Source organism: Salvelinus namaycush, chromosome 1, assembly GCF_016432855.1.
Source record: "Salvelinus namaycush isolate Seneca chromosome 1, SaNama_1.0, whole genome shotgun sequence".
In the NCBI taxonomy this organism is placed as follows: domain Eukaryota; kingdom Metazoa; phylum Chordata; class Actinopteri; order Salmoniformes; family Salmonidae; genus Salvelinus; species Salvelinus namaycush.
This window is the reverse complement of record NC_052307.1, coordinates 49,332,867-49,348,708: the sequence shown is the minus strand read 5'-3', so window position 1 is coordinate 49,348,708 and position 15,842 is coordinate 49,332,867. Positions and strand designations below refer to the sequence as shown.

General features: G+C 40.0%; 1 protein-coding gene across 1 annotated transcript in view; it reads left to right on the top strand.

The window, feature by feature from the left end:
- LOC120045143 (low-density lipoprotein receptor-related protein 4-like) overlaps positions 1–14,658 on the top strand; it is a 231,412-nt gene extending 216,754 nt beyond the window's left edge. Inside the window, exon 38 of the mRNA XM_038990063.1 lies at positions 12,825–14,658. Within this exon, the coding sequence (XP_038845991.1) occupies positions 12,825–13,166 (342 nt within the window). The 3' untranslated portion in view covers positions 13,167–14,658. The remainder of the gene's footprint in view (positions 1–12,824) is intronic.
- Positions 14,659–15,842: the final 1,184 nt, after the last annotated feature.

Here is a 15,842-nt window from a genome sequence, read left to right as displayed (position 1 = left end):
GTTTTGTTGACATTGAGTGAGAGGTTGTTTTCCTGACACCACAATCTGAGTGCCCTCACATCCTCCCTGTAGGCTCTCATCGTCATTGTTGGTAATCAAGCCCACTACTGTTGTGTCGTCTGCAAACTTGATGATTGAGTTGGAGGCGTGCATGGCCATGCAGTCGTTGGTGAACAGGGAGTACAGGAGGGGGCTGAGCACGCACCCTTGTGGGGCCCCAGTGTTGAGGGTCAGTGAAGTGGAGATGTTGTTTCCTGCCTTCACCACCTGAGGACGGCCCATCAGAAAGTCCAGGACCCAATTGCACAGGTCGGGGTTGAGACCCAGGGCCTCCAGCTTGATGATGAACTTGGAGGGTACTATGGTGTTGAATGCTGAGCTGTAGTCAATGCACAGCATTCTTACATAGGTATTCCTTTTGCCCAGATGGGGTAGGGTAGTGTGATTAGGATTGCGTCGTCTGTGGACCTGTTGGGGCGGTATGCAAACTGAAGTGGGTCTAGGGTGGCCGGTAAGGTGGAGGTGATATGATCCTTGACTTGTCTCTCAAAGCACTTCATGTTGCAGAAGTGAGTTCTACGGGGCGGTAGTCATTTAATTCAGTTCTTTGCCTTCTTGGGTACAGGAACAATGGTAGCCATCTTGAAGCATGTGGGGACAACAGACTGGGATAGAGGGCGATTGAATATGTCTGTAAACACACACCAGCCAGCTGGATGATGTGATGTGGCTGGATTTCTTTTTGTAGTCTGTGATTTCCTGTAGACCCTGCCACATACGTCTCGTGTCTGAGCCATTGAATTGCGACTCCACCTTGTCCCTGTACTGGCATTTCGCTTGATTGATTGCCTTACGGAAGGAATAGCTACAGTGTTTATATTCAGACATCCATCCATGGTTTCTGGTTAGGGTAGGTTTTAATAGTCACAGTGGGTACAACATCTCCAATGCACTTCTTTATAAACGCACTCACCGAGTCAGCGTATAGGTCGATGTTGTTCTCTAAGGCTGACCGGAACACATTCCAGTCCGCATGATCAAAACATTCTTGAAGCGTGGCTTCCGATTGGTTGGACCAGCATTGACTGGTTCTCGTCACTGGTACATCCTGTGAGTTTCTGCCTATAAGACGGAAGGAGCAAGATGGCGTTGTGGTCGGATTTGCCGAAGGGGGGGCAGGGGGATGGCTTTGTATGCATCGCGGAAGTTAGAGTACCAGTGGTTGACGGTATTGCGCATGCGCATGGCGCAATCAATATGCTGGAAGAATTTAGGTAGACTTGTTCTCAAATTTGCCAAGTTAAAATCCCCACAATAAACAATAAATGCAGCCTCAGGATATGTATGGTTTCCAGTTGGCATATAGTCCAGTGAAGTTCCTTGATGGCCGTCTTGGTGTCTGCTTGAGGGGGAATGTACACAGCTGTGACTATAACTGACGAGAATTCTCTTGGTAGGTAAAATGGCCGGCACTTGATTGTAAGGAATTCTAGATCGGGTGAGCAGACCCGATATTCAATATTCAACTCCTTTGTTTTTGGCAAGCCTAAATAAGTTCAGGTGTAAAATTGTACTTAAGTCACATAATAAGTTGCATGGACTCACTCTGTGTGAAATGATAGTTTAACTTAATTTTTGAAAGACTACCTCATCTCTCATCACATACAATTAATTATCTGTAAGGTCCCTCAGTCATGCAGTGAATTTCAAACACACAGATTCAACCGCAAAGACTAGGGAGGTTTTCAAATGGTTCGCAAAGAAGGGAACCTATTGGTAGATAAAAACAACAGACATTAATTATCCCTTTGAGCATGGTAAAGTTATTAAGTACACTTCGGATGGTGTATGTGTACACCCAGTCACTACAAAGATACAGGTGTCCTTCCTAACGCAGTTGCCGGAGAGGAAGGAAACCGCTCAGCGATTTCACCATGACTTTAAAACAGTTAGAGTTTAACCTCTCTGGGATATGTGGGACGCTAGCACCTCGCCAACAGCCAGTGAAATTGCAGGGCGCCAAATTAAAAACAACCCAAAATCTCACAATAAAAATTCCTCAAACATACAAGTATTAAACACCATTTTAAAGATCAACTTCTTGTTAATCCAGCCACAGTGTCTGATTTCAAAAAAGCTTTACGGCGAAAGCACACCTTGCGATTATGTTAGGTCAGCGCCTAGTCACAGAAAACCATACAGACATTTTCCAAAGAAGGAGAGGTGTCACAAAAGACAGAAATAGCGTTAAAATGAATCACTAACCTTTGATGATCTTCACCGGATGGCACTCCCAGGACTCCATGTTAGACAATAAATGTGTGTTTTGTTCGATAAAGTTCATCTTTATGTCCAAAAACCTCATTTGAAATTGGTGCGTTATGTTCAGAAATGCATTGTCTCAAACAAACATCCGGTGAAAGTGCAGAGAGCCACATCAAATTACAGAAATACTCATCATAAACATTGATCTAAGATACAAGTGTTATACATACGATTATAGATCATCTTCTCCTTAAAGCAACCGCTGTGTCAGATTTAAAAACAACTTTACGGTAAAAGCACACCATGCAATTATGTTTGGTCAGCACCTAGCCAGAGAAAAACATACAGCCATTTTTCAACCAAGCAGAGGTGTCACAAAACTCAGAAATAGCATTATAAATATTCACTTACCTTTGATGATCTTCATCGGAATGCACTCCCAGGAATCCCAGTTCCACAATAAATTTTTGTTTTGTTCGATAAAGTCCTTCATTTATGTCCAAATACCTCCTTTTTGTTTGCGCGTTTAGTCCAGTAATCCAAATGCACGATGCACAGGCACTAGGTCCAGACGAAAAGTCAAAAAAGTTCCATTAACGTTCGTAGAAAAATGTCAAACGATGTATAGAATCAATCTTTAGGATGTTTTTATCATAAATCTTCAATAATGTTTCAACTGGACAATTCCTTTGTCTTTAGAAATGAAAAGGAACGCAGCTAACTCTCACGGACGTGCGCCTGACTGAGCTCATGGCATTCTGCCAGACCCCTGACTCAAACAGCTCTTATTCGCGGGGCAATACCAAAATAAATGGTCTATTGATTCTGTATACTGCAGAGCTTCGATGATTTTATGCCCCAATTATTCAACATTTTGTTGGTGGCAAGAATTCTATATAATAATTTTAGCTGAAAAGCACGAAGTCTTGAATCTTGCGTTGTTTTATATATCAACTCATACACCCCAATTATTCAACATTTTGTTGGTGGCAAGAATTCTATATAATAATTTTAGCTGAAAGGCACGAAGTCTTGAATCTTGCATTATTTTATATATCAACTCATACACCCTGTACCATGGAATCGGTACATCAAAAATCTCTTCCCAACTATTTTGCAATCTGTATACTTAACTGGTATACTTTCCTATTTATGCTATTTTTATTCCTCTGCCAGTTTTGATCCTTTATATTGGGCAGACAGACCAGTTCCCTACCTCCTCCAGCTGCCACCCGCCTCCTCCATTCTTGGGGCAATGCTGTAATCAATTGGTTGTACTCTTGGATTGAGCAGACCTTTCCGTACAATTCCATGAAGGACATCTCTACCATTCCAATTTACAATATCATTTAAGAACAAAATACCCGTTTCAAACATCTTTCCCATAAATACAGATATTTTATCAACCAGCACATTTGAGTTCAGCCAAAATATTTGATGTAATATTTGTTATATCTTTTCATGGGGATGAAGTTGAAATTGTAGCCAGCTCTGCAATGCTTGTTTGAAAAAGAGAGATACTTTGAAAAAAGTATCATTTTCAATAAATCGAAATTGAGACATGACAATCTACACAAAGGCAAAAAGGCAATTTTTAAACAATGGATGAGCTTTTCTTAGTAATCTACTTGAGAACCATTTAGGCTTCAAATAAAACTTTTGAATGAGTGAAGCTTTTAGAGAGAGGTTTAGTGCTTTTATATTTAATCATCTCAACCCACCCAATTCATATTCATTATATTGATAGGCACGTTTTATTTTGTCTGGTTTAGCGTCCGAGATAAAGCGAAATATTTTTTGCTCATATGATTTGAAAAACTAATCATCAGGAGTAGGCTGCGCCATAAGTAAGTGTGTAAACTGAAATTTGACTAATGAGTTAATCAGGGTAATTTTTCCATAAATAGACAGCCTCTCCTTGGTTGCAGGATCTTGTCTATTGTTACATGTTTTCAATTGAAATGCATTGTGGAGAGCTTATTTATATATTTTGTGATATGAATACGGAGTATGTTTACTTTACCATCAGCCCATTTTATAGGTAAACTGCAGGGTAATGTAAAAGTTGTATTTTTTAAGGACCCATTACGTAATATTGTACACATAATTAGGTTTTAGTCCAGAGGGTACAGAAAAGGTATCTAGATCTTTAATGAGACATTGCAGGGATCTAGCTTGTGGACTTATTATAAAACTTGAGTCATCGGCATACATGGACATTCATACATGGATTTCTAATCCTCTAATGTTGTTATTGGATCGGATTTTAATAGCTAGCATTTCGATGGCCATAACGAATAGATATGGTGACAGCGGACACCCTTGTTTAACTCCTCTTGAAAATTCAAAACTCTCTGAGAAGTAGCCGGTATTTACTATTTTACACCTGGGGTTGCTATACATTATTTTTTACCCATTTTATAAGAGAATTACCGAAATTGAAAAAATCCAGGCATTTATAAATAAAATCCAGTCTTACTTTATCAAATGCCTTTTCAAAATCCGCTACAAATACCATTCCTGGCTTCTTATATGTTTCATGATGTTCTATTCTTTTTAGTAGTTGTCTTATATCTCCAATGTATTGTGCATGTAAAAAAAAACTGTCTGATCAGGATGAACAATACCTGATAAAACCCTTTTAATTCTGATTGCTATGCATTTTGCTAGTATTTTTGCATCACGACATTGAAGTGTAAGGGGCCTCCAGTTTTTTAGATAGACTGGGTCTTTATATTTGCCATCTGGGTCTTGTTTTAATAATAGAGAAATCAGACCTTCCTGCTGAGTACCTTACAGACTACCATTTCTATAGGAGTAGTTAAAACAATCTAACAATGGAGCTTGTAGTATATCAAAAAATACTTGATATGCCTCTATCTGTACATTTGTTAATTTCTCATTTGTTATATTAGTTGAAAATAATTCCTTACCATAATCTTCATTCAGTGGGAAAGGATGAGACTGAAAAGAGAACATCTGCCTAAAATAATTAGCTTCCTCTTTTAAAATATCATTTGGAGAATCATAGATGACTCCGTATTCAGTAACGAGTTTCTGCAAATTCTTTTTGTTTGCGTTCCTGTATTGGAGATTCAGGAAGAATTTTGTACATTTTTCCCCATATTCCATCCAGTTTGCTTTATTTGTGTAAAAGATTACATTAGATCGTTCTTGAATATGTTCCTCAAGTTCTTTTTGTTTTCCTCTAACTTATTTTGTATCTCTGTAGTATCGTTTTTATTGCTATCTACCTGTACTATTAGTTCATGGATTTCCCTTGTTAGTCTTGTCTCTTTAGCCAGAAACTGCTTTTTTATTTTTGATTAATATTGAATTGAATGACCCCTGAAGGTACATTTAAAGGTATCCCAAACAATAAGGGGATTTGCTGAACCTATATTATACTGGAAAAATTCAGTTATAAGTTATTTTGTCTTAGTTAAAAATAAGTTGTTCTCCAGTAAACTTACATTTCCAATATCCCCGTCCACGTGGAAAATCTGTAAGAGTTATGTGAATGCCAATTAGATGATGATACGATCGCATTCTGTCTCCTATTAAAACTTGTTTAACCTTTGATGCAAGAGAGAAAGAGACAAGAAAGTAGTGAAGACGACTAGCTTGATTAAGTCTCCTCCATGTATATCTCACTAGGTCGGGGTTTTTTAGTCTCCATATATCCACTATTTTTAATGTGTCCATAATATTTGTGATTTCCTTAAGGGCACGGTGATGATAGTTTGTAGAGTGATTACCTTTACGGTCCATTGAGGTACTTAACTTCTTGCCGCACGGATCCCTTTTATGGGATAATTTTCGTAAACAACTGCTGAATTACATAGCGCCAAATTCAAAAAATAATACTAAAAATATTTATAATCATGGAATCACAAGTGAAATATACCAAAACACAGCTTAGCTTTTTGTTAATCTACCTATCGTGTCAGATTTTGAAAATATGCTTTACAGCGAAAGCAATCCAAGCGTTTGTGAGTGTCACTGCTAGAACAGCTAGCCTTAAATTAGCTTGGTCACAAAAGTCAGAAAAGCAATAAAATTAATCGCTTACCTTTGATAATCTTCAGATGTTTGCACTCACGAGACTCCCAGTTACACAATAAATGTTCTTTTTGTTCGATAAAGATTAGTTTTATAACCAAAAACCGCCATTTGGTTTGCGCGTTATGTTCAGAAAACCACAAGCTCGTTCCGGTCCTGAAGGGCAGACGAAAATTCCAAAAAGTATCCGTAATGTTCGTAGAAACATGTCAAAGGTTTTTTATAATCAATCCTCAGGTTGTTTTTAACATACATAATCGATCATATTTCAACCGGACGGTAAACTGTTCAATACTACAGAGAAAGAAAATGTCGAGCCACATCTCTCCTGCGCAGGAACTAATCAAAGGACACTTGAAGGGTTTTGATAAATCTCGCTAATTTTTCAAAATAAAAGCTTTAAACTATGTCTAAAGCCTGGTCACAGCCTGAGGAAGCCATTGGAAAAGGAATCTGGTTGATACCCCTTTAAATGGAGGAGGTGCAAGCAATGGAACAGGGATAAAAATTCAATAAAAATGCACTTCCGGGTTGGAGTTCCTCAGGTTTTTGCCTGCAAAATCAGTTCTGTTATACTCACAGACAATATTTTGACAGTTTTGGAAACTTTAGAGTGTTTTCTATCCTGATCTGTCAATTATATGCATATTCCAATATCTGAGCCTGAGAAATAGTCTGTTTACCTTGGGAACGTTATTTTTCCAAACTTCTGCCCCCTAGCTGAAAGATTCTGCCCCCTAGCTGAAAGAAGTTAACACTGTTATAGTCTCCTACCATAATGATTAGATCATTTGTTGCCTGTAAGTTCAATAAATTGGTATAAATGAGCCAAATCTCTTTTTCGTCGACTTTCATATTCAAAATGATCCACCTTCCTTGCGAATCATTCCTGACTATTTGCACATTCAGATTGACATTTTTGTTAATTAATATCATCACACCCTTTGAGTTCCTTTGTCCATGACGGAAAATTATTTCACCACCCCATTCCTTTTTCCACTCAACTTCATCTAAGGATGAAGAGTGAGTTTCCTGTAAACAGTATATGTTATATTCCTTTTCTTTTAGCTGTGTAAAGACTGATCTTCTTTTTTATAATCTGCTAAACCGTTACAATTATAACTGGCTATACTTATTTCACCCCTTACCATAACTAGATACTATTCTCAGTCTAAATTGACCTTAATTAGTGCTTGTAAAGTTACTGCCATCAGAGGTATTATGAAGGTCAAAACTAGAGCTTTCAATTGTCTGATATTTAGAATTCAAGAAATTGGTTCTAGAAATATTTGTTTTATTCCCTTGCTTGTTTGCCTGTGAGCCAATACCACAGATGTTAGAAAATTGAGACGAGATATTATGTGTGTAGCAAATCTGAGTAGGTTGATGTGATATAGTGAGTGTGTACGATGTCTGTATAAGAGTAAGACTATAATGTGTGATGTCCAAATAAATAATAACTCTGCCAATTTGCATGGCTGAGTGTCTATGTGTAACATGTAGTGCGTAAAGCTTTGATATTCATGATGATAATTGTAATCCATATCGTATCACCATCATAGTTGCATTATAATTACCTTTAACATAATTGAAAAACACATCCCAGCATTTCCATAGCAATTGACGTTTCACATGATCATGAAAGAGACCTTGCATTACTCTAGAGACGGCTTCACTACAGTACAAATGTATTCCATACAATATGTTATTATTCCCCAATGCCCCTATTCTGATATCTCCCCCTTGCTTGTTGTAAACATATATAAACTTGTAGACAAATACATAAAAAATATGTACAAACAATAAACACATTAACCTTTCTAGGACACACGTTCCGCTAGCGGAACCCCCCCACAACATTCCGCTGAAAAGGCAGCGCGGGAAATTCAAGTATATATTTTTTCTGGATATAGGTCTTGGCTGATTTCTTTTTAGATTTTTTTAGAACTTTCACACATTAACAAGTCCAATACAGCAAATGAAAGATAAACATCTTGTTAATCTACTCATCGTGTCCGATTTAAAAAATGCTTTACAGCGAAAACACAACATATGATTACGTTAGATCACCACCAAGTCCAAAAAACACACAGCCATTTTCCCACCCAAAGATAGGAGTCACAAAAATTAGAAATAGAGATAAAGTGAATCACTAACCTTTGATGATCTTCATCAGATGACACTCATAGGACATCATATTACACAATACATGTATGTTTTGTTTGATAATGTGCATACTTATATCCAAAAATCTTAGTTTACATTGGCGCCATGTTCAGAAATGCCTCCAAAATATCCGGAGAAATTGCAGAGAGCCACAACTAATAACAGAAATACTCATCATACACTTTGATGAAAGATACATGTTTTACGTAGAATTAAAGATACACTTGTTCTTAATGCAACCGCTGTGTCAGATTTCAAAAAAACTTTACGGAAAAAGCACACAGGTCGAATAAACTGGTCAAACTAAGTAGAGAATCAATCTACAGGATGTTGTTATCATACATATCCAATAACGTTCCAACCGGAGAATTCCTTTGTGTCTCTAGAAGTAATGGAAAGCAAGACGATGTCATTTGGAATGCGCGTGACCAGGAACTGGCAATCTGCCAGACCACTGACTGAATCACCTCCCATCCGGCCCCACAAAACAGTACAGGCTTCATTCAACGTTCTACAGACTGTTGACATTTAGTGGAAGGCGTAGGAAGTGACAACAAATCCATATCTTACTGGGATTTGAATAGGCGATTTGTTGAAAATCAACCAGCCTCAGAATTTCCACTTCCTGTTTGGAAGTTTGCATTACATATGAGTTATGTTATACTCACAGACATAATTCAAACAGTTTTGGAAACTTCAGAGTGTTTTCTATCCAATAGTAATAATAATATGCATATATTAGCATCTGGGACAGAGTAGGAGGGAGTTCACTCTGGGTACGCTATTGATCCAAAGTGAAAATGCTGCCCCTATCCCTAAAAAGTTAAATTATTAAAGAGTTCTCGACAATAGAGAAGAGAAGAGAGAGGAGAGCGAGATCAGGTGTGTCCGTATGTGTAAGCAAGCATGTAATTGAGTATGTGTGTGTTCATATCCACTTCATAATGTTCAGATAATTTTACAGTTCCCATACCTTCTTTTTTTTCATAACCTGAGGTCTCTGTAAAATTTAGTACAGCCACGGTGTAATGGAGCTGTCTCTGAATAGCTGTCCATCTGTAAAGAGTTTGTCCACAATGATAAAGGCACACCTACCACCCTTCCTTTGTTGTCTTTCTACCGGATACAGTCTCTTACGGCGTTTGTTTATCTCCCTTGAAAACTGGTCATTGAGACTTAATTTAGTCCCTTTAAGCTCCCTTCCTCTGCTTTTGATCAGCTCCTTTTGTTGATAGTGTTCAAATTTTGTGATGATCAGTCGGGGACCCTTGGTCTTGTCGCTCTAAGCTCCAAGTCTGTGTACTCGGTGGAAAGCCACCTTGTTTACAGTCTCTATGGGAAGTTCCAAGCGGATTGCATGAACTCTCTGATTGCCCCCTCTGGATTATTGGATGTGTCTTCAGGAATCCCCGAAAAAAATGTGATTTTCACGCATGCTACGACTTTGTATGTCTAATAGCAACTCCATCACCCTGTTTTCCCTAAGTAGACAATCTATGTTGGAATCGTGGATTTTTACCTTGGCTGTGAGTGTCATGTTTTCTCTTTGGAGCGTGAGAATTTCACTCTGGCTGAACTCCAAACTCCCCCTCAGCCCTGCTACCTCCTCACACAACTTTTCCAGTGTTGCATGGATTCCAGCCAGAGCACTAGCCTCTACCTCAATGGTAAGTAAATCGTCCGTGTCTGTAGATGAATCTGTTTTTCTTTTTTTGCCGGGTTAAAGTTATTTTTTGAGGTGGTCAGATCTTTCCATGAAGGAGTATGTTGTTCCTCCGTAGCGTAAAGCTGTTGGTACTCGTCGATTTCCCTCAGGATCTCCTTAGTATCCAGATTTGCTCTTTACTGCAACCAGTTGTTTTACGAAAAGATAACAATGAGTATTTCCCACGACAACGACAGGTGTCTGTAGTACAGCCAGCTAGTGCTCGCGGAATCCACGCAAAAAAAGGAACACAAACTTGCAGTCCCAGCCATAAAGGCTAACCGCGCCGATGAACTGGATGAACCAGACTTGTAGAGGTCAATTCTTTTTCCTGAGGTCTTGGCTGATTTCTTTTGATTTTCCCATGATGTCAAGCAAAGAGCCCACACAAGTGGATTTTTATTTAAGTGTCACATGATCTCAGTATATATACACATGTCCTGAAAGGCCCCAGAGTCTTCAACACCACTAAGCAAGGGGCACCATGAAGACCAAGGAGCTCTCCAAACAGGTCAGGGACAATGTTGTGGAGAAGTACAGATCAAGATTGAGTTATAAAAGAAATATCAGAAACTTTGAACATCCCACGGAGAACCATTACATCCATTATTAAAAAATGGAAAGAATATGGCACCACAACAAACCTGCCAAAAGAGGGCCACCTACCAAAACTCATGGACCAGGCAAGGAGGGAATTAATCAGAGAGGCAATAAAGAGACTAAAGATAACCCTGAAGGAGCTGCAAAGCTCCACAGTGGAGATTGGAATATCTGTCAACAGGACCACTTTAAGCCGTACACTCCACAGAGCTGGGCTTTGTGGAAGGGTGGCCAGAAAAAAAGCTGTTGCTTAAAGAAAAAAATAAGCAAAGACGTTTGGTGTTCATCAAAAGGCATGTGGGAGACTCCCCAAACATATGGAAGAAGGTTCTCTGGTCAGATGAGACTAAAATGGAGCTTTTTGGCCATCAAGGAAAATGCTGTCTGGTGCAAACCCAACACCTCTCATCACCCCAAGAAAACCATCCCCACAGTGAAGCATGGTGGTGGTAGCATCATGTTGTGGGTATGTTTTTCATCGGCAGGGACTGAGAAACTGGTCAGAATTGAAGGAATGATGGATGGCGCTAAATACAGGGAAATTCTTGAGGGAAACCTGTTTCAGTCTTCCAGAGATTTGAAACTGGGACGGAGGTTCACCTTCCAGCAGGACAATGACCCTAAGCATGCTGCTAAAGCAACACTCGAGTGATTTAAGGGGAAACATTGGAATGGCCTGGTCAAAGCCCAGACCTCAATCCAATTGAGAATCTGTGGTATGACTTAAAGATTGCTGTACACCAGCGGAGCCCATCCACCTTGAAGGATCTGGAGCAGTTTTGCCTTGAAGAATGGGCAAAAATCCCAGTGGCTAGATGTGCCAAGCTTATAGAGACATACCCCAAGAGACTTGCAGCTGTAATTGCTGCAAAAGGTGGCTCTACAAAGTGGGGGGGGGTGAAATAGTTATGCACGCTCAAGTTTTCTGTTTTTTGGTCTTATTTCTCGTTTGTTTCACAATAAAAAAAAAAAATTAGCATCTTCAAAGTGGTAGACATGTTATGTAAATCAAATGATACAAACCCCCAAAAAATCCATTTGTAAGGATTTTAGGTTGTAAGGTTGTAAGGCAACAAAATAGGAAAAATGCCAAGGGGGGTGAATTCTTTTGCAAGCCACTGTACACTGGAGTTGCTTACCAAGACAACATTGAATGTTCCTGAGTGGCCTAGTTACAGTTTTGACTTAAATAGTCTTGAAAATCTATGGCAAGACTAGCAATGATCAGCAACCAACTTGACAGTTTGAAGAATTAAAAAATAAATAATGTGCAAATAATACATATATTTTGTGTAGGTCGTTGACAAAATAATGACATTTTAATCTATTTTAATCCCACTTTATAACACAAAATGTGGAAAAAGTTGAGGGGTGTGAATACTTTTTGAATGCACTTTCTCTATCTATGGCTGTGGATGGACCTAATAATATCATATAATGAGGGATTGAAAAGTATGTTCTTTGTTTGGCAAACCCTTTCACTTTATGTATTGTATGTCTGACATTTTACACAGTCTTATTTTGGGGGAATTTACTGTTATCATATGTAGTCCTGAGCCCAATTCTAACCTTTTGATTACCTGGAGCAGTTTCCATATATTGTTTAGCATCCAGTCACAAAAAATTGAATAAATTGTTTCTCCATAAATACAGTAAAGAGATGACACATTTGAGATTCCATAGTTTCCCCACTCAACACATAAGCACTGATGACAAAACTAACTGAAAGACCAGAGGACATCTCACTGAAAGCAAACTACTACTGTGCATGGGTAGAGATTTACAACAACATCCTGCTCTGGAGTGTTTGTAGTTGTTTTCTGATGAGTTATTCCAAAATGGCTGCTGTCTAACCACTGATACAGGATTAGTTTTCCACTAACTACTTATGCAGGGTCAGATATTCTTCATGCCCTCAGATGCTTTTAGGGATATGATCATCTGACCCTAGATCTGTGATTATGGTTGATGTCTACGTCGTGCGCTAGGCTAACCCTTCTACTGTGTCTTCTTTCTCCTTCCTCAGGGGGGCGGGGACAGTGGCTACACCAAGGAGAAGATCCGCATCGTGGAAGGAGTGTGTCTCCTCTCCAGTGAGGAGCTGTACTGGGAGGACCTGAAGCAGCTGAAGCCGTCGCGTGGTGGTCTGCACACATGCATGCGCACGGACACCGTGTCCCTGCAGGCCAGCAGCGCCTCGCTGGACGACGGCGAGACAGAGCAGTTGCTCCAAGAGGAGACGTCGGAGTGTTCGTCCATAAACACGCTGACCCCCGTCACCGTCACACCCCAACGCCACCCCCAACACAGCCTGCCCGACACCGGCTGGACCCCCACACGCAAACCCTCCACCGAGAGCGAGGTGTAAGGGAGGCCTCTTGCTTCACTGCCTCTCTACTCCTACTCTTTACCCTTAGTCCTCCTGATCCCTTCAACTACACACCCTTATACACACACACACACACCTGTATACAGTATACACATACATACATACAGTAAACGATACGTACTTATGCTTCAGGCCACAGTGAGTCATACACAAACTGACACTCACACAGATAGGTGGTACATACAGACACTACAGCCACATACATACTTCATGCTACACACACACATTTATGCATGCATACAAATCTGGCATCTCCTCGGCCCGCTGGACTTCGTCCTACACACACACATCCGCACTCTTACCATCACCCTCACAACCACAGACTGACTCACCGCTACCCACTTCAGGCAACAGACTGAATTACAATTTACAAGCATGCTGGAAAAAGAAAGCAAAAAATACACTTTGAGAAAAGAAATGACAAAGAGAGAAAGAAATGACATCTGGAGCCTTTTTAAAGAATGCAACCCCTCAAGGTGAGGGCCGCTTAGTTGTGTATAACATTGCATTTTTTGCGAACTTTTTGACAAAGCTAAAAACGATATACTCTCCCGCAGGAGACTATGTAACAAACTGCTCGCTCTCTCTATAATGCCACTCATCATATACCATGTCCTTATGAACTCTATTTATGAACTTTTTGTTCTTTGAGTTGGTTTTTGCTGATTTTAAAGAATGGTGAGAGTGTTATGTAGATCTGTATTACAGTATGACCCAGTCATTCAAACCTCTATATTTATGTGCCAAAGGGTGGAGCTTCGCTACGTCTACATTTACACTAGAATAACATTTTATGAGCTATGTGCCACGTAAAGGACGGACAGACAGACAGTTACCAATGGGAGAGCTCAGCAATGGGATGATCTGTTTCAAACATGTTTCACATTGTATACCTCCTCTTCTAAAACCAACCATGGACTTATCTATCTGGTCTCGCTTAACTGGTACTCTAGACAGGTCCTGGAAACTGGTACTCCAGATTGGTACTGGAAATGGGTACTCTAGACTGGTACTGGAAACTGGTACTTTAGACTGGTACTGGAAACTGCATTAACAATCGTTGAAATCCATTAATTTTAAAAATCTAAAGTAAACTGCAAGTAAACCATTTCTGGTCCTCGGGGAATAGCATTCTCGATGAAGTATAAGTGCCAAACATTTTTTTCATTTTTTTCTTTCCTCAGTTTTATATTTCTTGGAGTTTGTAAAATGTGCTTGGCGTTCTTTTAGCTGTTCTGATTAAGGCAGATATCTGTCATCTCTGAACCTGTAAAGCACTGTACACTTAGTGTCCACTCTTCTAGTCTAGACTATAGAATAAGCTTCAGTGTATTATGTCATTTGACAAGGTTGCCCTCTGTGAAATATACAGTGCACATACAGTGCATTCGGAAAGTATTCAGACTTATTGACTTTTCCACATTGTTACTTTACGGCCTTATTCTGAAATGGATTAAATATGTTTTTTCCCTCATCAACCTCCACACAATACCCCATAATGACAAAGAGAAAACAGTTTTTTATAAATGTTTGCATATTTTATACAAAATGTAAAACAGATGCCTTATTTACATAACTATTCAGACCCTTTGCAATAAGACTCAAAATTGAGCTCAGGTGCATCCTGTTTCCATTGATCATCCTTGAGATGTTTCTACAACTTGATTGGAGTCCACCTGTGGTAAATTCAATTGATTGGACATGATTTGGAAAGGACACACCTGTCTTTATAATGTCCCACAGTTGACAGTACATGTCAGAGCAAAAAAACATGCAATGAGGTCGGAGGAATTGTCCATAGAGCTCAGACACAGGATTGTGTCGAGGCACAGATCTGAAGAAGGTTCCAAAGAACACGGTGGCCTCCATCGTTCTTAAATAGAATACGTTTGTAACCACCAAGACTCTTCCCAGAGCTGGCCGCCCGGCCAAACTGAGCAATCGGGGGAGAAGGGCCTTGGTCAGGGAGGTGAACAAGAACACAATGGTCACTCTGACAGAGCTCCAGAGTTTCTCTGTGGAGATGGGAGAACCTTCCAGAAGGACAACCATCTCTGTAGCACTCCACCAATTAGGCCTTTATGGTGGTAGTGGCCAGAGGGAAGCCACTCCTGAGTAAAAGGCACATGACAGCCCGCTTAGAGTTTGCCAAAAGGCACGTAAAGACTCTGACCATGAGAAACAAGAATCTCTGGTCTGATGAAACCAAGATTGAACTCTTTGGCCTGAATGCCAAGCGTCACGTCTGGAGGAAACCTGGCACCATCCTTACGGTGAAGCAAGGTGGTGGCAGCATCATGCTGTGGGAATGTTTTTCAGCGGCAGGGACTGGGATACTAGACTGGATCGAGGGAAAGGTGCACCTTCCAACAGGACAACGACCCTAAGCACAAAGCCAAGACAACACAGGAGTGGTTTGGAAAAGTCTCAATGACCTTGAGTGGACCAGCCAGAGACCGGACTTGAACCTGATCGAACATCTCTGGAGAGACCTGAAAATAGCTATGCAGCAACGCTCCCCATCCAACCTGACAGAGCTTGAGAGGATCTGCAGAGAAGAATAGGAGAAACTACCCAAATACAGGTGTGCCAAGCTTGTAGCGTCATACACAAGAAGACTCAAGGTTGTAATCACTCCCAAAAGCGCTTCAACAA